Below are 23,939 nucleotides of genomic sequence, written 5' to 3'. Positions count from 1 at the left end.
TAATGTGTATCGCTGTTATGTGTTTGGTTTCTCCCTCGTTCTGTGAGCGGGAGAGGCACTGTACAATTGTAATGTGTATCGCTGTTATGTGTTTGGTTTCTCCCTCGTTCTGTGAGCGGGAGACGCACTGTACAATTTTAATGTGTATCGCTGTTATGTGTTTGGTTTCTCAGCCACAAAACTCGAATTCACCATGTTAATGCATGCTAGCGTCTGTTGTACAACGTGTTCACGCCGCTAGGCAACCACGAGAGCGGAAGTGACGTACGAAGTGACTGTCGCTGGAGAGAAAACTGCGACCGGCGGGCCGGCAGGTACGAATGGAGATAGGCTGGCTGGCTGGCTGGCGGTTTCATCCGGTGACGGGCGCTCGACAATGTCGACGAAGTGCGTCTTCAGCCTGCCGCAGTTCCTGAATGTCATCAGTACTGCAGCCCGCGAAACTCTGTCATGTGCTTTTGTCTTTTGTTTTGCAGCTTCTAGTAAGCCGCTGCAGGCTTGGTGCGGTGTCCTAATCGAGGTATATACAGTGAACCCTCGCCAATCCAGATCGAAATATGAAAGATTAAAAATTCTGTTCGCAGTTGAGTACACACTTTAAAAGACACATGGGATTTAGGAGCAAGAGGACTTTCAGGCTGTGTTGAGGGCAGCTGGAGAGACTGAAACCGCTCAAGGAAATATCCAAGATTGGCTTCAGCTGGATGAAGCAGACCCTTGAGTTCAGCTGCTTGTCTTTTTATAGTGTTTACGTAGTTGCTCTACAGTGATTTTTTTATCAGCACTACGTGTATTATTATATTTTCCATTGTTCTCTCTGTTCTTTTTCTTGCAGGGTTATTTTACCTCATTAATCCGGTTGACTTCCCCAAAAATCAATCCGGATTAGCGAGGGCTTGCTGTACTATACCAGCATTTGCCTGGAGAGACTGCGGAAAATCGCGAAAATCCCGTCACTGTAGCCTGTCCAGCACCAGGGTGCAGCGTGCCGAACAAGTCGGCTCGGTCGGTAACACTTCTCACATGTGTCCGACTATCCTGACTGAAGTTCTTCGTGATTTTCCCCCGCCCTTCCAGGCAATTACGGGGATAGTTCTCATATCGAATCACGATCGCTTCCTTCCACGTCCATTCCAGTTCATTATTCACTGACGTATAGTCTGAGCTACTGACACCGTGTAGTCTCGTAGGTGATCGCCTTTGTCGTGCTTCACTAGTACCTTGAAGAAGGAGGCAGCATGTTCCTCCTAAGCATTGGTACCCCACCTACGAACCCCGATGTAACTGCTGTGTGCACAGTTACTGAAACGTGGCGGACTTTTCATTGTCCTGTGAATTACGGAGAGAGGACTGCTGTTGCATGTGACGTTAGAAAACAAAAATTTTGCTCAAAGAAGCAAGCGAATCCATTTTCCCACGCGTACGTTAGGTAAACAATTGTGCTGCAAGTTACATAAAGCAGTTTTATTGTCCAATCGTACTTCTCCGGAAGTCAGCTTTTTCTCACGGCACTCTATTGTGTGACGTACAGATACATTGTATTGCATTATGTCGGATGCTGTTTCCTTCCTTTATGTTGGTTCACATCCATTCTCATGCTGCATAATTAGCTGCAGTTGCTGGCGGCCTCGAGATGGCATGTAACTCATGACTACAAGCCAGAGAGCCCCCCGAGAAAAGCTCTGCGCGTTTCCTCAGTGGTTATTGAACAACGCTGTTAGTGTCTAGACTCTTTAGCGTCGAATGGTAGAATGATTGATAAACTGGAATTGTTATGGGAGCGGTCGTACTGTTTGCCTGGAGGACCTGAAAGAATGCGAAAACCCCCAATGATAGTCCGTTCCCCGGCCGATATTCGAACCGAAAACCTCCCAAATACAGCCTAGAGCGTTACCGCTGGACTGACCTGCTGCGTGTTAAAATTCTGAAATAATGAGTAGTTAAGAATTATTTGTGCTTTCTGGATATTATGACAAAAGGACATGGGTACAATTTCTGAACTATTTTCTGAGTTTAAGGTTTATTTATTACCGTAAGTTGACTTCGAAATTATTTTTATTTCTGTTACCGGAACCTTGATTCTATAGAGATTCTGTATACAGGGTGTTCCAGGAGGAAAGTTCAGTGTTCTTGGATATCATAGTTCCGGTCATTCTATGCAAACAAATGTACATGTGCATGTGTTCTGCTCCGAACGGTTTCCAAGATACAGCTATTTCACTGTCCACACGAGTTGCAAAGTGGAATTTTCGGAAATGTATTTTGTCACTTGAACAATAAATACCGGTATTGGAAACTACGTAATATCTCTTTCTTCTCAAGAGTTTTGGAACTGTACAGTGAGATATCTGTATCTCGGAAACCGTTCGGAATAGGACACATGTACATATTCACTTTTTTTGCATAGAATGACCGATACTGTGAGCTCCTAGAACATTGCTGTGCTGGACGCAATCTCCGGTGTAGCGATTTTAGTTTTCATCGCATGTTGTAAATATAATCCAACTGAGTTTGTGGTGATGGAGTGATGATATGCGTTACTGTGTTGGTGACGCTCTCAGATGTATCAGTCGCTCCTATCAGGCTCCTGTCTGGGTAGCCTCAGGTCGATAGATCCACACAGTGGTTGTGCAGTGTTCTGGCTAGTGGCTTGGCACTTCTCACATGACGCCATCAAAACCCGATCTGTGGTGTAGACCTCACGGCTGTGTTCCATTGTGTCAACTCTCCTTGCTGTCCTTAGGGACAGCCGCGTTTTCATGCTCCGTGTATCTTTGCTAATTCGCTTTCTCCCGTTTATGGCATTGTCGTGATGGGGCATTACGTATTCACACGATGTACAGGATCTTGTCTCTCTTTTTTGTCACATTTTAGTTCTCACGGCATGAAGATTGCTGCTATGACGCCGTAGAGTTTGCGCTTTGAAGGGACCTGCCTCCTCCACATCATCAGATGTACCTAAATTATCAGATTTTTAATGTGTGCCAGTGCAGCACCCATTGAGGATTCAGCGGGAAATCTCATTTGACGTCACCTTCCACGAATAACACGCAGAAATATTAACCATTTAAAGCTTTAACATACGAAAAATGTGTGTTCTGCCCACAGATTGGATTTGTGTGTTCCGTGTGGTTCTCACGCTGAAACAAAAGACTGCTCACCGTTACATTTTTGTATGTACAGAAGGATCTGCCTCGGAGTGTGTATTAAATTCGGCTACTGTATGTAGACTTGTAGATCGAAGTTGTTACTCAGAGGCAAGTGCATGATGCCCGGGCCAGAGTATCTTGCCAAGGAAGAGAGATAAAATTATCCAAAACTGGCGTGGACTATAAACCGTGTATACAAAGTCTGAACTTTGGTGGAGATTAACCTTTAGATTGTCGTCTTCTGTGTGGGCCCTATTTCTATAATGAAGAGTGCTGTATTTTACGACGTAACGCTGTGTAGTCCGGTAAAATTGTCGTGGTGCAGCATCCAAGTCTTGTTTCTCCACCCCTCAGGCCTGTTCCTTCGTACTGCCTCCCTCAAACGCTTCATGACCGCCAAGTAAAACTCCAGTGACTGTCTCACCACGTGGAACAAACTCGTGATGAATGACGCCCTTCCCGTAAAATAACGATCACATTTTCACATTTGATCGACTCTGACGTGCTTCTTTTAGTCGCGGCGACGATTGGGCTTTTGTTTCGATATCCTACCCGCACACCCACGTTTCATCACCTGTTAGACATTTTTCAGAAAGTTTTCGTCAGCATTTGAACGATCAAACAGCTCCTGAACTGACCGTGACACAGTTTGCTTTTTTCTCCTCTGTCAAAAGACGTGGCACAAATTTCGTAGCAACACGATGCATCTCCAGTTTTTCGGTCAGAATTCTTTTTATATTTTTTTAAATACAGGCTTACTATTTATTTTCATTAGCTCTACTCCCCCGTGCGCCTTCGTGGCGTAGTGCCTAATTAGTTAAGCACAGGGACAATTTTACATCACCTTAGTACTTATATCGTTAAATTTGTGTTCTGTTTTTTTTTCTGTCGTCAGTCTTACCTTTTGCTTCACTAATCGAGATTGTCCCCCCAGTTACTCAAGATTAGCGAGGGTTTACTGTATTGCTGTCTTCTGGCGTGTGACGCTCTGTATTTTGCGGTTTCGTTGTGGTTTGACGGCGTGGAATGGTAGGATGGTTACTGGATGATGAATTGGATAGAATGTAGAAGAGAGGTCCTGGGCTGATCTGAGAAACTATGGCGGCATTTACTTGTTGGGATTATGGTAAAACTAAAACCACTGATTAGGATAATCGATCTTCGGACGAGTGCTTCCAGAAGCACTAGCCCGCAGCGTTCATTTTGGCGCCGTGCAGTGTGATAAATGTGAAGGTAGAATCAGATGGACCCTCCTAAACGTGGGTGACACGGCGTGACACCGCAGAAGGCGCAGAATATGGCTTGGTGCGGGTAATGGAGTTGGAAGCGAAATGCCAAAAGACTGCGAGACTATTCTTGTTCTCGATTGTGTTACATGCGATGTAAATGTTTATCGCCAGAACAAACACGTCTGTACCGACAGTCTGGTGCTCGTCACTGCAGCGGGCTGAACCAGGATGTGGACGCTGTCAGGGTGAGACATCTACCCCTCCCCGGATTACAGGGAAGCAATAAGAATTGAAAAGGGAAGGAAATACGCAAATTAAAATCGTTTGTTAAAATATTCTGTCGTATATACTCTAGTAAGATCAGTAAAAATGGCCTTAAGCGGCTGAAACTTAAATTTGCAAGCATCTTCTTCAGCAGCTTATTATGGTGAAGTAAAATCCTGGCCCTGCCCTTGCGCCCGCGTGCGGCAGAACCCTCTTGTACTTACCCGGTGCCTAGTACCAGACTGTGAAGCTTCACGTCTCGTTACGTCTGAGCGCTGTGGAAAAGAGAAATATCTGTTGTCCCTGCCTGGAATCGAAACGCGATTCCTCCGTTGTCCAGTCTGTATGCAGACGCCTGATATTGCTTGGCTTCCGAACGTTCCGGTTGGACCGGTTCGGATTTGGGACATGTTTAGTGGACCGGCCCGGACCGGACCACCTTATCGAGGCGCTCTCCTGACCTATCTTATCTGCAGTTCTAACGGAACTCTCGTGCAGGTGACGGTTTCCATTGAAGAAGCTCGTTCCGCAAGTCTGTCCCATCCGGTCCATGCCGTTGGATTGGAGAAGACTCGGTTCGAATCTTGGCCGAGACACCAGCAATTGCGAATGAGGTTTTACATCGATTCTCTCATTCCCTCGAGGCCAATGCCGGGATAGTACCCCGATGTAGGCCACGACCACCTCCTTCCAAATGTTTTCTAGGTGCCACCAGCCATAACATCAAAGAGCTCTGCATTCTGCTTACAGAAGGTGCATTTATGTTTCGTATGTAAAGTAAGTAAAGGTATCCATGTAACAAGCCGTTGAGGCCCATAGGGTTGTGAGATGTTGAGGTTCCCACATTTTCTAGACAATCGGCTCACAGATGGCTGTAAGGTTGTTAGCCCTACGCGCCGGCCGCCCTTTACCCCAAAGAATATTCCCGGTACTAATTTCTGTTAGAGGCTCAGTCGACTCCAGGGCCATAGTGCGGCTGGAAGGATTAGGTCAGTTGAAAAAATCCAATGACCTCATCGGTACTTGAACCCGCGACCTTCCGGCTTGTAGCATAGTGCCTCAACCAACTACGCTCGTATGACTACACAAAATGTAAACCGGTTTTTGAGAGTGGAGGTTTCGCGACGGTGACCACGAACTCTGCTGCATTGTCACGGTTTATGTGTGTGAGTATACTGTATAGATTAATGACTGGATTTATTGACCACTTCACTCGGGACGATAAGTAGTCACAGCGCTATCGCTACTCTGCACACTATCACCACAGCACCCGATAAGCCTTTTTCCAGCCTGCTGTGTTTTCACCAGCCGTTCCCTGGCAACGGATTCTAACAGTCGAGATTCTTCAGTTTCACGCGTTCACGTTCTATACAGCCTCCCTTGCAGAACTCAACCGACAGTTAACTGAGCCACCCCAATTTTCTTCCTTATAACCACTTTGTACGGGCGAGTAGAAAACGCCGTTTCCAACAGTAACTGTTGTGTTCGTATTCATTGCAGCGGAAACGTTCTTACCGATCCGTTGCCTAGAAAGGGGTTATATAACGCCGTTGATTATTCGCCTGTTGCCTAGCAACGGGTCTGTGCGCCACAATAATCTGGCTTTTGACGCCGTGTAGTTTGGCAGATACGTACCAGCGTTTCAGAGAGACGTGTTACCTCCATATTCTGGCTGTAGTCTACGAGATTGCCTGAAGTTGACTCAAGCGGTACTGCCTATGACTTGTGTTTGGGAGGGCTGTGGGAAACGAGATGAGGTGAATGCACATCAGAAGAGATATTTTAGAAACCGTGCTTTCAGAATAGTTGGAAGTAAAGGACAGTATACCTGTAGATACCAGCGTCACTCCAGATCTTTGTAGTTCGGTCACCATTGTTATTGGCTGTGTTTGATACCGTGGACAGAGATGCTTCTCTCTGCTGTAACGTCCAGCCTGCTTATCTGGTGCGCCCAACCTCTTATTCAGTGAGTAATGTGCCTCTTCGAGTTAGTGAAGTAGCTGGAGTGTGGAGCTGACCACTCACTCCCGTCTAGGCTGAAAATACATGGAATTATACCTCCACTGTCCCATACATCTTCATGGCGTGGCCCTAAGTAAAAGCTTAAATATAGCGTCTCCTGGGGGTAAACCCTTGGACAGTCTGAATGCCAATTCTTGAGTGCCGCACTGCACAGTCCCTTAAACTTTAAAGGTGACATAAGACACATTAAAAAAATGAAGTATACTCATGTAATTAAGAGGTGATCCAGAATGAAGATTATCAAATAACGTCCATAAGGTGTACTGCAGCACTTTGCTTTAACAGCGGTGGAACCTGTATGTATTGACAGATGTACTGAGTATAATTTGTCTTAGGGCTTTCTTTGTTAGAGCCACGGTAGGAAGCAGAAAACATACATTTTTGCACATCCAGACCCTCAGGGTATGCAGAATTCGAAAGAGCACATTTTATAACACCTTCAGCTGTTTTTCGTTTCAGAGTGGCACAACTGACTCATCCTTCTGAAATGTCACATTTGCCCTAATTGTATGGATGCTCCTGTGTCTGCCGACTGTATGTGTAATGTGTTGGTATCTTTCTTGTGTGTAGATGCACTGCTGTCAGTGGTGTCAGGGCACAGGACCCCCACACAGGGGGACGCACTGTTCAGTGACCTGCGGCTTGTGTCCCTTGAGAAGCAACTCAACATTGAGCTCAAGGTAATGCACATAGAATTAATTTTTTCATTTAAAATTCCTCATGCTGAAGGCAGTGTACAGCCTTGTTTCTAGTCAACTGCGGCATGTAATTAAGTCTAATGCCACTCCTCTCCCCAGTAAAGGCATGGCACCTGTTGTGGTTACTGACCCACAGATAGCCACAGTCCAAGTGGTATCTGCTGTACTAGCAAGCAGAATAAAATCAAAATTAAATGACCACCAAAAGCCTGTTATTAATATAGCCCCTGCTGTAGTGTAGATTGCATTTTGAGGTCTGGAATATTTTGTTGATTGGGCCTCCAACTGGTATGGGCTCACTCACAAAAGACAAACAGTCAGTGCTGTGCTATGCCTCTCACATTATGTTGCCAATACATATACTGTGTAGCATTGTAGCTTGAACTGGCAGATGTGGGAGAGTTCAGTAGTCTCCCATCTTCAGGGCAGAAGGGTGACCTGAGGAGAAAAAAAATGACATGCAATGTAAAAAAGTAAGGACAAGAACCATCGCTGTGTGGAAGCCCGTGGGAAGAAGTGGGGGCATTGGAAGGAATATGCATAGATCAAGTTGCGCCATTTACTTTCTTCCTCCACCAACTTCACTTCCTCGTACACATCGTGCCAGTTTTGCCCCACTGACTGAAGAACCCTATTCATGGTCATGGCTCCCACACTTCCCTTCTGCTCTGCTTTGTAAGATGTTGGTACCTCTCTACCAGTTTACAGTTCACCACATCCCAGAAGATCGTGATCCTAACATTTAGTGTTTGTGTGCCTCACATCTATATGTTTCTTTTTCTATTTCCAGGTAAAGCAGGGTGCTGAAAACATGATCCAGAGCTTAACCAGTGGCCATTCGCGGGACAAGAAACTGTTGCAGGAGGCCCAGCAAATGCTTGCTGACTCACGGGTTAAAATAGAATTCCTCAAATTACGAATCCTGAAGATAAAGCAAAATAAGCAGCTCCGTCAGCAGCAGGGAACCGGTGCTGGTGACACGCCAAGCAATGGCGACAGTCATCAAGTCAAAGGTGAGTGGCTCTAACACTTGTTCTGAGGCAAGAGGGGTTGTTGGGCAGAGGCTAATTATGTATGTGGTGGCTTAGGTAGAGTCAACTGATTGCATTTTGCTGCATTCAGTTTGATGGTGTGTTCATGAAACTTTTAAAGCTTTGGTAAGGAATATAGGTTCATTCAAGTGTACATTATTGCACTCATTGGATAATATCTTCTTGTATTTTTTTTATTTTTCATTGAGAATTATATGTGGGTTTTTTTTAATAAACTTTGAGGCATTTGTCAAGGTACCAGCTTTACAAATTCCTTGACAGGCTCAGGTAAAGACATTTATCCATTCTTTGTAGTTTTATGGATCCAAATCTGATAAAATTATATTTTGTAATACTGTGATGTGTGAAAAACCGAATGTCATGTCAAAGGGGTTAAGCATGTTACATGGATCGTGAAATATTCTTCTGCATGGCTGGACCTCTCAGTGAACACATCACATGATGTGGAGGTATATATGCTACATTACACTTACGTGCTCCATCCTTTTGATGCTCAGTTACATTTGAAAGCTGCATAATACAATTACAATCCAGAGGCAACTTGTGAGAGAACAGCAGGAACTATAAACCACCTGCTTTAACATTTGCTCACAGTGTTTGTACGTATGAAGAGAGACTCTCGCAGAATGGTAATTGCCACGAGGAAGACCAAGATGAAAGCGGGAACATTAGTTTAGGAAAGATGTTGATGGAAGGAGAAATTTTGGAAGAAATTTATGTCGGAAGGTTGAGATGGACTGAGAGGCTTGGTCGCTGGGCAGCACATACACATGGAGAAATCTAAAGAAGGGGAAGTGAATTTATGTTTTTTAATGGTGGGGGCACTATGCTTCAAGCTAGAAAGCCACAGGTTCGATTCCTGACGTCATTCAATTTTTCAGTTGACCTAATCCTTCCACCCGCTGTATGGCCCTGGGGTTGACTCAGCCGCTAACAGAAATGAGTACCCATGAATATTCCCGGGGGTAAAGGGCAGCCTGCGTGTAAGGCTGACAGCCTCACTGCCATCTATGAGCCAGTTGGCTGGAAAGTGTGAGAGTCTTAATGTCTCACAACCCTATGGCCCTCCATGGCCATAGCTTTAACTTCTTTCATGATTGTGACAAACCGGTATATCCCTGAATTAGATTGAGACTTGGTATTTGTTACTGACATGTGTTGTGTTGAGTATAGGGGAGGAACTAATGTTTTTAATATTGTATAGATGATTTTGGAGAATATGTTAATGTTTAGAGCTGAGTACCAGTCTCCCGGCAGTTAGGTACAGATACCATTATTGAATGTGAAGAGCAGTTGCGGCCCTTCAGAACCCGTGAAGCCTATAAGCTTGCATGGATACCTGGTAAACTAGTTTTTAATGGTAGAAGATATATTATGCTCTGAAATACAGTTTGTCAGTTGAGATTAAAATTGTTGTAGCTTGAGGCAAAGATAGGAGAATCAAGTTGACAAGAATGAGAAGGTATATTTTGTTTTGAGTCCAGTATTTTAAAAATGTGATCCTGACATTTTTTTCAAAATCCACTTGCCTTGTGACATGTAATTTATTATAGTTCTGTGAAGTCCTTGGCATGATCTCTTTATGGATTCCAATTAACCAACTACCAGGAGCAGGGTCCCTGTTTGGCTCTGATAGTCTCAAAGCATAAATTTTTGTCAAGAATTTCTGTGCCTTTTGAAGAAATTCGTAACCATGTAACCACCACTGAACCATGTTTAGAGAAGTCCACCACTGAAATCAATTCTGAGTTGGTTGAATTCTTTCTATGTTTTCACACCATTTTTTTTGTATATCTGATAATGTGCTTCCATCCATGCTTAGGTGTCAAACTGGTTTTCCCCTTGATGTTTTCCAATCAAAGTTACAGGTTAAATTTTGATGAATTGCTTATGTAAAATGGCAGGAAACCCTCATCACAAGATTCTCCATGGGGTGACGTAGAGCCATGCACACCGCCCCTATCAGAGTGTCAGTCCTTAGTCTTTACTTTTTTCCCCACTGTTTGCTCTCTGTTTTCATGCTCACCGTTCTCAGTTCTCTGATTCGATGTGTTTCGCTGACCCTTCAAAGGGGCAGACCCAGTCACTGTTGTGTCTCCTTTTGGTTTGCCCGGTTCTCTGATGGAGCCAGTGGGAACTCTTTGCTTCCAAGGTTTTTGCTAGCCACATGCTTCATGCTGGTTTCTTCCTTGACTTGCTCTTCAACCCTGAAGGTTGACTTTCAGTGGACTCCATGGAGACAGCAGGACACTTATCCACTGACTGAGACTAGTGCTATTGTAGAAGTTCTCAGAAGTAGTTTTGCAAGAACATACTACTTCCATCTTCAGGGTCAGAGAGTAAGGCAAGCAAATAGTGGCAGCTCTTTTCAGCAGCCTCCCCACCTTTTTACCTGAGGATGGGGACAGGGCCAGGATATCAGAGAATGGACAGAGTCCAGAAACTCAGCAGTGCGAAGCAAATGTTGTATTATTTTTTGTTTTAATAAAGCATTTGTAACTGCCATGAATGTTGTGGGTCTGCATAGTCTGTGCATATCTCTGTGTGTTAGGAACTAGAATAGGTGCAAATATATATTTGACCTTTGTGCACAATTACCGGATTTATGTTATGGACTCTCATATCAGGACCGAATANGGGGGGGGGGGGGGGGTTACTGAAGTCATTTACAATTTTCCTGTGTTGGTTCTTCCCCACCGCATTGCATACTTGCTGGTTACTTGCTTGGCCTGTGGTTTGAGCCTGAAGATAGAGGTGACATGTTCCTTTGAAACATCTGTGAAGTTGTACCAGATTGTGGAGCATCACATCGCACAGTGTAGCACCTATCTTATGCAGTTTGTGAGGTTTGAGTTTCTCACAGCAATGAAGGTACTGTCTTCTGGGGTGAGAGTCCCAGTAGTTCAGTAGATATGTTTCAGAGAAAGACACTGCCTCTGTCTTCAGTGTAAAAGAATAACCTGCTTTGAGAAACAAGGTCACAGTTTGTAACTGTTCCCTTCATAACTTAATTAACCTCCATAAAGCAGTAACGTTTCCACCTCATGACTCAAGGTAACGCGGGTTCAAACCCGGTGGAGGTCGTGGAATTTTTAAGGGTGGAAAAATTCAGGGAACAAGTCCTCCGGAAGGGACTTTAAGCCATGTGTCCCGTGTCGTAGATTTACGGCACGTAAAAGATCCTCATGCCTCTAGGAGACCTCTGAGAAAAATTAGGCAAAGTTTCCCACGCAAGTAGTTTCCAATTCCTCTGGTAGATGGGGAAGTATCGGCGACCACGGGCAGAACGGGGCTGATAGTGAGCACCAGTACTGGAAGGGCATGGTGACAGTAGAAATTAAAGGGGGACACACAATAGGTTAGCAAATAGTCGCAGTGCATGGGGAAATCCATCCCCTCCAATAATAACAATAACAATAATAGTTAACCTCCATGGATTAAGTTTAGAGACTGTCGCCTAGCCAGCCAGGAGTTAACCTCCATGGATTAGGTTTAGAGACTGCCACCTAGCCAGTCAGGAGTTAACCTCCATGGATTAGGTTTAGAGATTGCCTCCTAGCCAGCCAGGAGTTAACCTCCATGGATTAGGTTTAGAGACTGCCGCCTAGCCAGCCAGGCGTTAACCTCCATGGATTAGGTTTAGAGACTGCCACCTAGCCAGTCAGGAAGCTTGAACGGGATTGGGTGGCAGTGTAAACAACGGAATGGAGGTGGGAATGTGAAGTATATACGGTTAATTATTTATAAGTCACACCTAGAAAGAGTCACAGTTTGCTGTTAGTGTTTATTTATTTGAATAAAGTAACACTGCCGTATAAATTATTCACATTCCAAGCCGATGCAGTTATTGCAAAACGTAAGGCTAATTGTGACTGGAATTGATACGAAAGATTCCAGTCCTGGTGATCAGCCTAATTTAGGTGTATTAGGTGCATCTTCAGATCGAAGCCACCGACCAGACACACCTCACGGGAGGGTCCAAACAATTCTATGTACTGCATGCCAGGCTACTTGCAAGTTGTCCTGCTGTCATTTCCCCCCAGAGTCACTTTGAAGACTTCTCTCGAAGGACAAGGGTAGTGCGGAGTCGAGGAGTATTGTTCCCTTCCCTATCTGGTGCGTGACATCCTTCAGGGCGACAATTTGGTAGCGCCCAAAAACAAACCATAAACCACAAAGTGAGAAAAACTTTTTATTGTAAACTATAGCAGTTCATGGCCTGCAACCTGCTTCTGATAAACAGAACCAGTTCGACTTGCTCCAAACATTTCTTAAAACTTCTTCAAAATACGTATACAGTAAATATTCTAAACGAGTTATATTCAACTTGGATTCGAACCAAGGAAGAAATCGCTCTAAAGGAGCAAGAAACTGGAGCTAAGAGCAGGCAAATGAGACATGACTCTAAAAGGACTTGGGACGGATGTTTGAGGAGCACTTTTCTCCCCAAAATATCCTTTGTCACCTTTTCCCCTAAGATGTATGGGCCAGCATCCCCCATTGGCCTGCTCATAGGCTGTTTTCTTTCCCCCTTGCCCAGACCTATATCCTGATTTTCCCCTTCAGCTTACTCTTCCACCCTGAAGGTGGCGGCAGCAGGTTGCTTTGAAATGCTGCTACTTTTGAACCAGATTACACTCATGTAGTCTAATGCCAAAGCTGAGAATGGTGGAGCTGTGCCCCTTCATGGCATAGTTGATAATTGTATAATTAAATACAGCGATGACTACCTTTATGATGAAGACATGTTGAAGGTGGTGGAATAGCTCCATGTATTCTTGATCTCTACATGGTGGGAGATTTGTGGCAAGCTGCACGCTCCAACCACTTTAATCCTGGGGAATAGGCCCCAGATTGCCTGCTTGGGAGTGAATCCAATATCCACAATTGGCTGGACCATAGCCCAGTCAGTGTACCCACCAGAGCTATTTTGTCACATAAAAGAGCGTAAGTCCTGCAGTGTTGGTTTCTGCATCGGAAGGTCCAACTACCTAACTACATTTACCATGAATGTAGGAGGCTAACCAGCTTCTGGGATGTGACGCCGTGTAGTCTGGTAGAAGTTTATCCTCGTTTCAGAAGAACTTGTGCCTCCATATTTGGGATTGAAGATTAGACAACAGGACAAAGAGCGGCTGTCTTGTGCCTGCCAGTGCGGCATGTTCGGACCTGAATGACCCCACAGGGGCAGGAGGAGGGGTGAACATCTCCCTGAGCAGATTGGGGCTCATGATTGCAGATATAAGTTTGGATATCATAGTAATATCTCAATAATGTTACGTAAGCCTTCATATTATTTGGGGGAGGAGGGGGGTATTTTTAGAACGCCATTAGTGTACACCATGTAGCGAAATAGGTTTGCTGTGACGTGGGAACTGACTTTTCCGTTATTATTTAGACGAACTCGGACATCAGATAGTAAAGTTCAGTAAACCACATAACCATTTCCTGCATCCCTCGTTTGTTTCGCATCCAGTGACTGCCCTGTCATGCACCACTAGACCACGCGGCAAAATGGCATTCATGAACAGGCTGGGTCATCAAGCTCACACATACAGGCGCCTTCGCAACGGAAAGTTGCAAACATATTAATCTTCGCCATATCTGTATGCCTGTCCACCTGTAACAAGGCAAGAACCACTGAAGTGAATTTCATGAAATTCGTTACGCGGTTAGCATATGTGGGTGTACACGGATTTCCCCAAAAACTGTTCGGCCCCGCCCTTTTAGGCGCCACTGTCTCCCTTTGGCTAGTTTTCGGCCCTGTTTTCTTTCATCATTTCCCAACATGGGTTCCGTTACTTTTCCCGCCAGCTGGCGCTTCTGCACTGAAGATGAAGCTTTTCTCCGAAATATCTGTAAACTTCAACCAGACGAAAAGTCATCACATCTCAGAGGACAGTATTTGTGATCGTTGAGTATGGGGCGTACCCGAACAAGCCTACGAGACATCCAGACTTCGGTGACGGTGTGTTGGCGACGGAGCGACCGACAAGGTAGCCTGCGGGTCAAGTTGGCTTAAGCGGTATTGCTTTGATACTCTTTCTCTCGCTGACTGTTGCCTTGTCGCTATAGCGACTGGCCGTGGGCTGGACGACCAAGGGGTAGGAGTTCGAGTCCTGGTGGGGGCAAGAATTTTCTCTTTTCCATGTCGTCCAGACCAGCTCTGGGGCCCACTCACTCTCCTATCCTATGGGTATCGGGAACTCTTTCCCAGAGGGTAAAGTGGGCGGAGCGTGAAGCTGACCACTGACTTTCAATAAGTGCCAAGGTCAAGGACGCGTTTGTCTATGAATCCACTGCCCCATACGTCTTCATGGCGTAGTGCTTAATTAGTTAAGCACAGGGACAAGTTTACCTGCTTTATACTGTTGCTTCACGGTCTGAACATTTTATCTTTGCAACATGTGCATGTGATTTATCAAACGTCTTCGAATAAACTGTTAATAAGAAACTGCTGTTGGCGTCGAGTAACCGCCATGCGAATGTATCGACGTCCTGGCATCGGACTTACCCTCCTCCTCCATTTCTCCTCTTCGTACTTGACCGTATTAGCCAGCGACTGCCACCTCGGGCTACCGGATTCTGCGCCATGACGACTGCCAAAAACATCGTCATCAGGAATAATTGCGTACTGCCCCCCCTCCTCCTCCACACGCTACCGTGTGATCTAATCTAGGGACTCTTTTAACAACGCGTCGTACCCTTAGACGCTGATGGACATGGTCGCAGCTTACCTAGCTCGTTTCTTTCGGCGGTTAGAGTTTGTTAAAATTGAACCGGAAGTTTGTTTCGGTGCCCAAAGGCGAAATGGTGCTGTGTTCAGTCCCGCGTCGAACGTCGGGTATCTGTGTCCGGTCTTCACTTGAATTGCTTGAGTGCATACGGCCCCGTGGAAGAAGTAACTTATTTGCAGTCTCTCCACTGTAATGTGTTCTGCAGTTGAATATGTGAGTTTGTGAATAGTGGGCGCAAGACACCCAGAACCGGACGTACTCGTGCTGCCAGTGAAACCAAGCTTGCTTGTCTCCGATGTTAATGTTTATTCCTGTATCTTGTAAACCGAAAGTATGTAGTTACGTGAGAGTGGCGGCTCCCCGAGTCATCGCAGGATCACCAAAATGATGTAGTTTGCGTCGCGTCAGGATGAATGTGCTGGCGCTGAAGAAGTGGCCGCGATGGATGATAGTGCGTAGCGATGCAACATATCAGGTTAATGATGACATTGATGATTTCCTCCGTGCAGACAGATATGAACCGAACCTGGAGCCCCCGCTGGAGGACCGCGTGGAGGAGTTGCGTCACAGGCTGAGGATTGAGGCTGCCGTCGTGGAGGGAGCCAAGAATGTGATCAGGCTGCTGCAGAGCTCCAGGGTTGCCGACAAGAAGGCGCTGCAAGAGGTGAGTACTGGCAATAGTGGTTACTATATGCACCACCTGCTTTGGCATGAGAACATTACAGATTGCATACACGATGTATTTATGTATTTCATATGATTGCCGCAATAAAGGAAAAACAGCATTTAACGGTCAGTCTTCCTGTTAGAGATAACAGCGTGTTTTGTGTGGGAGAAGGAGTCTTTGTATACATGTAAATGCCGTTTGAAAATTAAGTTGGACAATTCAACAGTTCCCATCTCAAACAACGGTTTCCACAGGAGTTTACCGACGTTTCGGAGATACTTAAGTGCCTTAATCCTGAGAGGTGAGGAGTTAGCTGGGACAGCTACTTTATCCCTTGAAGAGGGAGATACTAAGTTCCTCTGAAACGAGCGTGAACTTCTGACTACGTGGCGTCTCTCACCAGAAGATAAAGCTTTCAGCTGAGGTGATTGTGATGGTTTCCACGCAAACGACAGACAGGCCGACAGACGCCGATATTTACGGCAGTCTCGTAATATCGTGTAATTCGGTGTAGTCACACTTCCTAGACACGCAGGCGTCGTGACCTCCTTCTCTGTTTCTGTCCTCAGTTCGAAAATAAGTGGCGTCGTTTGTTCGTAGATTTCCATCGTAATTGTGAAATTTCATTGATGTAATACGGAAATAGTTATCTTGAGGCCTCAAGAGATGGCAGGGCAGTTTATTTCCACTGCTACTTCAGATGCCGAAGATGTCCTGCGGCGTATATATCGTTAATTATACCGAAAGTGTTAATTCATTATTGCACAGGATTCATGATCCTTCCCGCTAGGGTACCCACCGGTGTTACGATGCACTGGGTCTCAGATTAGGCCCCTCATTGTGTCCGCCTGTGTTAGGACTTAGTCCCAGATCTTTTGCGCCATTGTATCCCATGTCGATTTGTCATTTTATCCGCCGGTGGTCTCCGAAACGTTGGCATCTTTCTGCCGTACTGTATGACGTCATATCCAGGGGGACAGCTGTGAGAATAAGTCTTGGATTAGCTGGCTGCATCAAGGCTGCGATATTCTGGAGTCGCTGTAGGCGATGATTACTGGACAGCCGCCCACCTCAACGCTTCGTTCGAGGATATTCTTCGCGGAGTCGAAGCACCACAGCCTTGACTAGGAAGACTACTGTCTTCCGAAATTTTTCGATTTTTCATCTTCAAGGGCCGAAGAACAAGACAAGCAAGGGCGGGTAGAGCTTCAAATCGTATAGGGTAGTACAAACGCCCCGGATTTTCGGACTAACGCCATGCTCTGATGCCCCCGTTGCTCGAAACGTAAGTCGTAACTTTTCATTATGAAGTATTGACTTAGTTTTAATATTTTAATAAGTTCAGGTGTTTAATACTGTGTTATATGACGTTCCTGTATTGGTTTTATTATAAGACCTATGAATTATAGCGTACTGCGGGTTAAAATGTTGAAAGATGGGTCATCCTTGAGCTCCAGAAACTTAACCGTGTACGTAACATGTAATTCACTCGACTTAACGATTATTCAACGTGCTACCCGTTTTCGGGAACGCATTAGGTCGGAAATCCGAGATGCTGTTTTGGTTTTTCAGACTACAGTTTCTTAACTGACTGTACTGTCTGGTTATCGTGACTCCGGGTTTGTCCGGATTTGTGCTTCTCACAAGTAGCTGCGAGGTATAACGCGTATAGTCCGGTGAAGGTCAACCGATATTTCGGAAACACGTGGCCCAGACAAACCAGCATGAAACCTTGCTTGCTTCCTGCTTAATGCTGGTTTCTTGTCTAGCTTACGTGACCTGAAGATGGAGGCAGTACGTTTCTCCGAACCCATGAGATGATAGTCTTCATAGCAACCTCCACCCTTCCCTGGCTCCTGTAGCCGGAGACAAGTTAATGTGACCGGAGGAGTGGGGAGGTGGCGCAGCGGGCACTATTCAGTTTTCGTGGTCGGTCCACGGGACAGTTTCCGTGGTCTCAGTATAGCCGCGTTGGGCCCGCGCGCCAGAACTTTTCCCGTGCCCACTCACGTCTTTCAGTGAGCTTTTAAAGATTTTTTATTTCAGTGTCTTTGTAGCATATTTAAAGTAAACTGTAACGTACCAAGTTGATGAGAAGTTTTCTGTTCAGTCTTAGCTGCTATTGCCGTCGCATTGGGTTCGTCATTGGCCCTCTCCGAAGACAAAACAGCTCCACTTTCGTCGGCCATGCCCGTTTCAAAAACCGGATTTCGCATCATTTATCGAAGGAAATACGCGTTCCTAAGTGCTTTGTTGATAGATTGTTAACAATGTCCATCACGTCACTCCTATTCAAATTTGGTACTTCGGAAAGAAGAGCCATAAAAGCTCAGTCAGTGTAGGTACCGCGGTGGGCTGGATGACAGGGCAATCTGTTCCATTTCCGTGAGTGGTAGCATCTGAGGCCGGCTCTGGGGTTCACCGTGTTACTTATTGAGTTGGTACCCCTTGGGGTGGGGGACTTTCCTCAGAGGTTCAGCGACCGGAACCTGACAACTCGCCTCCTCAGGTGCCGAGGTTAACTGTGAGTGGAGCTGTATCTCCATTTCCCTATACCGCCTTTTGCCACTTCCAGCATCATAACATTCATAAATTTACTTGGACATCTCGTGATTAGAAAGACTCAGAATCAAATTTACCATCTTTTGATGATGGTAATATAGACACCATAAAGAAAAACATTGAAACTTTAGTTGACGCTACTAAGGAAGTTGGTCTAAGTAAGCACAGAGAAAACTAAGTATATGTTGCTGTCTCATCACCAAAATGCAGTGCAAAATCAAGACATAAAGCTAGGAAACAGATGTTTTGAAAACGTGGCACAGTTCAGATATTTGGGAACGACGATAACAAACTAAAAAGTGATTCAGGCGGAAATTAAGAGGAGATTAAATTTGGGTAATGCTTGCTACCATTCAGTCCAGAACCTTTTGTCCTCTCATCTGCTGTCTAAAAACATAAGAATTAGAATATACAAAACTATAATATTCCCTGTGGTTCTGTATGGCTGTGAAACTTGGTCTCTGACATTAAGGGAGGAACATAGACTGAGGGTGTTTGAGAACAGGGTGTTGAGGAGAATATTTGGACCTAAGAGAGGTGAAGTGATGGGAGGCTAGTGAGGAGCTTCCTAACTTGTACTCTTCTCCAAATATAATTAGAATTATGAAATGGAGGATGAGATGGGCAGGGCAGTTAGTACGAATGGGGAAAAGAGGAATGCATATAGGATATTGGTGGGAAAGCCAGAAGGAAAGGTACCATAAGGAGACCAAGATGTAGCTAGGTGAATAATATTAAAATTGTCCCTCTAGAGATAGGATGGGGTGTTATGGAGTGGATTGATTGGCTCAGGATAGGGACTAGTGAAGGGTTCTTGTGAACACGGTAATGAACCTTCGGGTTCCATAAAATGTTGGGGGAGTGGCCATACAACTGGCGGCTTCTTGGGAAGGGCTCAGCTCCAAAATGTTAGTTAGAGGAACAGGTATAGTCGAACATCTTGGGAAGCTTGTACATAAATCTGTGGGCTAGGAGAGAGTGTTTCGTGAAGATGGCAGTGGTGTCGCCAAGTGTGTGCACCATCAGCCTTGACGTTCTGAATCGTCCGCATCTCCCACACCGTGAATTTCTGTGTTTTGTATGATTCTCAAAATGTTTGCCAGCCACTTCCCGAAACTGTTTGGCTTTTCTTTCCCTTGAGTAGGAACTTAATTTTTAAACAGTATGTAGTTTCATGGCATGTGCTGTTTCGCTCAGTTTGAAACCGGGATCGTGGGTTCGAATCCCACTCAGGGCGTGGATGTTTAGTTTGTGTGTGTGCGTTTTTCTGTGTCTGTGTACAGGTAGAGGCCTTGCGACGAGCTGATCACCCGCCCAAGGTGTCCTACCGAATGGGTAAGATCTAGAAAAACAAAGTGAACGGAGAAGTTCATGGAGGTAGGCCCTAGGCCCAATGGGGCTGTAGTGCCAAGGGGAAAAAAAAATGTAGATTCATGTCGGAGTTCAGGTTCTGCCAGCCGTCACAATGAGTAGTGTTGTATTCTTTGATGTGATGCCATGTAGTCTGGTCGTAGCTCACCGACGTTTCGTAGGAACGCTCTTCTTTGTTGTTACTGGTTCCTTGGCTTTTCAACTGTGGGGATGGAGCCAGTATGTTTCTTCAAAGGGCCTCTCCATAGCTCAAGCGGTTAGTCGCTGGCTTCCCACCGCGGTGGCCCGAGTTCGATCCCGGGTCTGGTCAAGTGGGATTTGTGGTGGACAGAGTGGCACTGGGGCAGGTTTTCTCCGAGTACTTCGGTTTCCCCTGCCAATATTCATTCCACCAATTGTTCCACAGTCACCCTCACCTATCATCTGGGGCTGGTACAATAGGCCAGAAGTGGCCGCAGTACAAGGGACTTGATCCCACTCCACTAGCAATAAAAAATGTTTCTTCGAAACGTCGCTGAACATCTACCGGACTACACCACAGAAGATGGTAAAAAAGTAAAGCTATCCCTGTGACAGGCCACGGAGGCCCATAGGGTTGTGAGATGTTGAGGTTCCCACGTTTTCTAGACAATCGGCTCACAGATGGCGGTGAGGTCAGCCTTACGCGCCGGCCACCCTTTACCCCCAACAATATTCCCGGTACTCATTTCTGTTAGAGGCTGAGTCGACCCGAAGACCATAGTGCGGCTGGAAGGATTAGGTAGTAAATTGAAAAAATCCACATCATCGAGATTCGATCTCGCGGCCTTCCTGCTTGTAGCATAGTACCTCAACCAGCTACGCTCCCGCGTGCCCCCCAGAGAAGACCGTACTCTTTATATAGATGACCTTTAGTTGGTTAATAAGATGCAAGTGATGGGGTTATGATGAGATAAATGCTCACAGATTCAAACTTTGACCGTCTGCGCGTAAGACTGTCACAGTCAACCCGTCATTTCGCTTTATACGCAAGTATGTACGTAGTTATGCAAGCGGCGGCGTCGGGACGATTGCTTTGGGCTGGAATAGCTCACTTGCTTCCAGTGATGGGTCATTGATCCCGCATATTCACACAGTTGTTTGCTTCAGAAGGACCAGCGTCTATTTTTACAGCAATCAATTCGTTCTGTGTCCCACGGAGGGGCTGTTTCTCCCGTTCCTTTCCTGTACTCGTGTTCCCCGCAATTCAGGTTGCGACTGTTGACTCATTTTTGCGGACTTGGGGAAGTCCTGATTTTTATAATCATTCAAACTGCAGCACTGTTCATCGCGAGAATTTTTGTTTACCGTAACCAGCTAACTAACTTCATGGAACTCAGCCCTTCTCGAGAAGCTGCCAGTTGTGCAGCTGCTCAAGAACTTCCCAGCATTTTGTGGAACCCGAAGGTTCATTACCGTGTTCACAAGAGCCCTCCACTGGTCCCTATCCTGAACCCTATCAGTCCAGTCCATACCATCCCATCCTATCTCTCTAAGATCCATTTCAATATTGTCTACACATTGTCCTTGGTCTTTTCAGTGTTCTCTTTCCTTCTGGCTTTCCCACCTCTTCTCCCCCATTCGTGCTACATGCCCTGCCCAGCTCATCCTCCTCGACTTGATCATTCTAATTATACTTGGAGAAGAGTACAAGTTATGAAGCTCCTCATTATACAGTTTTCTCCAACCTCCTGTCACTTCGCCCTAAAAGTTAAAAGTATTTTGATGCATGAAACAATTCGCCATGGGAGTACTATTTTCTGGAATATGGCGCTGTGCAGACCTATAGAAGCTCGCCGACGTTTCGGAGGAATGTGCTAGCTGCACCTTCAGATCGAAGTGTTAGCCAGGCACGAAGTATATAACAATCTGCTTGACACTCTCTTTTTTGCTCTTGCTTTGCTTATTGTTCAACCCTGACGATGGAGGCAGTCTCTGAACTCAGAAGGTGGCGCTGTACCGTACATAGTCGCCGCTCTGAAGCGCAGGTCCAGCCTCAATTCATACTAACTTTAGGGTGATTAAATGTGATGGACATGTGACACGTACGGGACAAATGCGAAATGGCGACAGAATTTTGATCGAGAAACCTGAAAGGAAGAGGCCTCCTGGAAGACCTAGGCATTGGAGTGAGGATAGTGGACAAGGAGGGGACAGCTGAGCGACTACTAGCTACTCAGTGAGAACCCAGCTCCCGTTTATAGGGTTATAGAGCTGAAGGTGTGAAGACGGCCGGCGAAGCCTCTGAGTTGGATTCAGTTACTGTATTGCAAAAGTTGATGCACTCGATGAATGTTCGGCTCTTGGGTTGTTAATTTCGGAGAATAGTGCCAAAATAGTGTGCAGTGTTGCCAGTGACTGACATTTGCTTAGAGAAAATAGCAGTTTTAGAATGTGGCGGTTGTGACGCGTGTTTTACTTGACGTACTGCCAGCGGACACAAGCGAGTCCTGCAAGGGTGACCAAATTGAATGTACTGTCACAGCACACAGCAGCTAGAACTGCAGAGAAGGAAGTTTGCTGAGATTAGTAAATTAAAATTTACTCATGTAATTAAAAATTATTTGAAATTAGGATTCAAATCGCATCCAGAACTTCTGCCTCAGTATTTGCGCGTGACTGCTGTACATGCTGACAGCAGTACTGATTCCATTTCATAATATATTTGGGTGCTCTGTGTTAGGTCCGCGCTACGTAACAAGCGTTACGTTTTATAGGCATATATATCGGACAGTTATGCTTGTTGGGTGATGGCTTGATAGTATCTAAAAGTAATCGGTCATGGTAAAGGTAAAAAATATAATGCTATTCCTGTAACAGACCGTGGAGGTCCATACGGCTGTGAGACGTCGAGGCCTCCACATTTTCTGGACAGGTCACCGATGACAATGAGGTTGTTAGCCTTACGCGCCGGCCGCCCCAGGAAGAGGCCGTATAGATCCCAGGGCCATAGTACGGCTGGAAGGATTAGGTCAGTTGTAAAATCCAGTGACATCAGAAATTGAACCAACTACTCTACCGCGTGCCCCCAGTAATCGGTTATGGCTACATGAATTAAGATTGCTGTTTTCTGGATTGTGGCGCCGTGTAGTTAGACTTAACGACGTATGTGCCAGAAGACCACGATATTCCTGTCTTCGTGTAAAGAGCTCAGGACAGGCGACCTCCCATTCGCGTCCAGTGGCCGTCCCATGCTGATGTGACAGTTGGAAATAACAGTCCAGTTCTGTGACATTTGAATGACTGAATTAACCCTGGGACCTGCCATTTAGTTTCTTATGAAATTTCCTGGAAGAATCGAATTCTGTATTTCAAAGGAAGTGTTCAGCGTTATCACAAAACTTATGTAAAAGGTAGCGTTGCCCTTTGCATAACGAATTGAGCACTACGCCATGAATACATGTGGGTTAGTGGGTGTACAGTTCCGTCGGAGGTCGCGTCCTGGTATGGGCAAGATTTTTCTCTTCTCCACGTCCTTCAGACCGGTTCTGGGGCCCCCAATTGGTGCCGGGATGAAACGGCCGGGACTTGAAGCTGACCACTCATTTCCAAAAACATAGAACTTTTATGTAGTCGTAATAAACGTCTGCTGTCCACTGTGTAGACTATTTCTGCTTTCATCAGGTCACGTTTCTCAGTCATCAGAATAGCCAAACTCCCGCGAAATGGCAGGCGCTCATTGGCCGATGGGTTGATTAACTCGTGGGTGGAAGGAAGATGGGACGAAACGGCTTAAATTCCGCGTGCAGTGAGTCTGAGAAGTGAGTTGTTTTCGGCCTCGGCGAACTTTCTAATTGCTGCCCCGATAGGAAACCCGTGTCTTACATCTGAATGTAAGATGGCGACGTTTCGGGATCGTACCAATCCTAAGCAGCTATTTCGAGTAATGATGTATAGAATACAGTGAAAAGTACGAGCTTGTAAGCTACAACGCTATGTACGTGTACTTAGAATATAACCCGATGTTTCAGAGGAACGTCTCCTTACATTTCAGTGTCTATCATTAAGCGAAGCAAGAAACGGGGGGAAAGCTGAGCTTGTGTTGGTTTCTTGTTTGGCCTACTCTTCGAGCATGAAGATGGAGGCGATATGTTCCTCCGAAATATCGGGTTGTTTCCGAACACCACGGCATTACATCTTAGAAGACCGCGGTTTAAAATAGATCATCCT

At 45.6% G+C, this 23,939-nt stretch overlaps 1 protein-coding gene across 3 annotated transcripts in view; it reads left to right on the top strand.

Annotated features, from left to right (window-relative positions):
- Positions 1–23,939, top strand: part of LOC111874475 (serine/threonine-protein kinase N) — an 81,859-nt gene that overhangs the window by 24,391 nt on the left and 33,529 nt on the right. For all 3 annotated transcript variants that reach the window (XM_023870014.2, XM_023870024.2, XM_023870005.2), the window contains exons 3-5: positions 7,235–7,344; positions 8,153–8,375; positions 15,661–15,815. In XM_023870014.2, the coding sequence (XP_023725782.1) occupies positions 7,235–7,344; positions 8,153–8,375; positions 15,661–15,815 (488 nt within the window). The remainder of the gene's footprint in view (positions 1–7,234; positions 7,345–8,152; positions 8,376–15,660; positions 15,816–23,939) is intronic.

The sequence above is a fragment of the Cryptotermes secundus genome, unplaced genomic scaffold (genome assembly GCF_002891405.2).
Source record: "Cryptotermes secundus unplaced genomic scaffold, Csec_1.0 scaffold47, whole genome shotgun sequence".
Classification (NCBI taxonomy): domain Eukaryota; kingdom Metazoa; phylum Arthropoda; class Insecta; order Blattodea; family Kalotermitidae; genus Cryptotermes; species Cryptotermes secundus.
The sequence above is the reverse complement of the archived record's forward strand: the minus strand, read 5'-3'. Positions and strand labels throughout refer to the sequence as shown.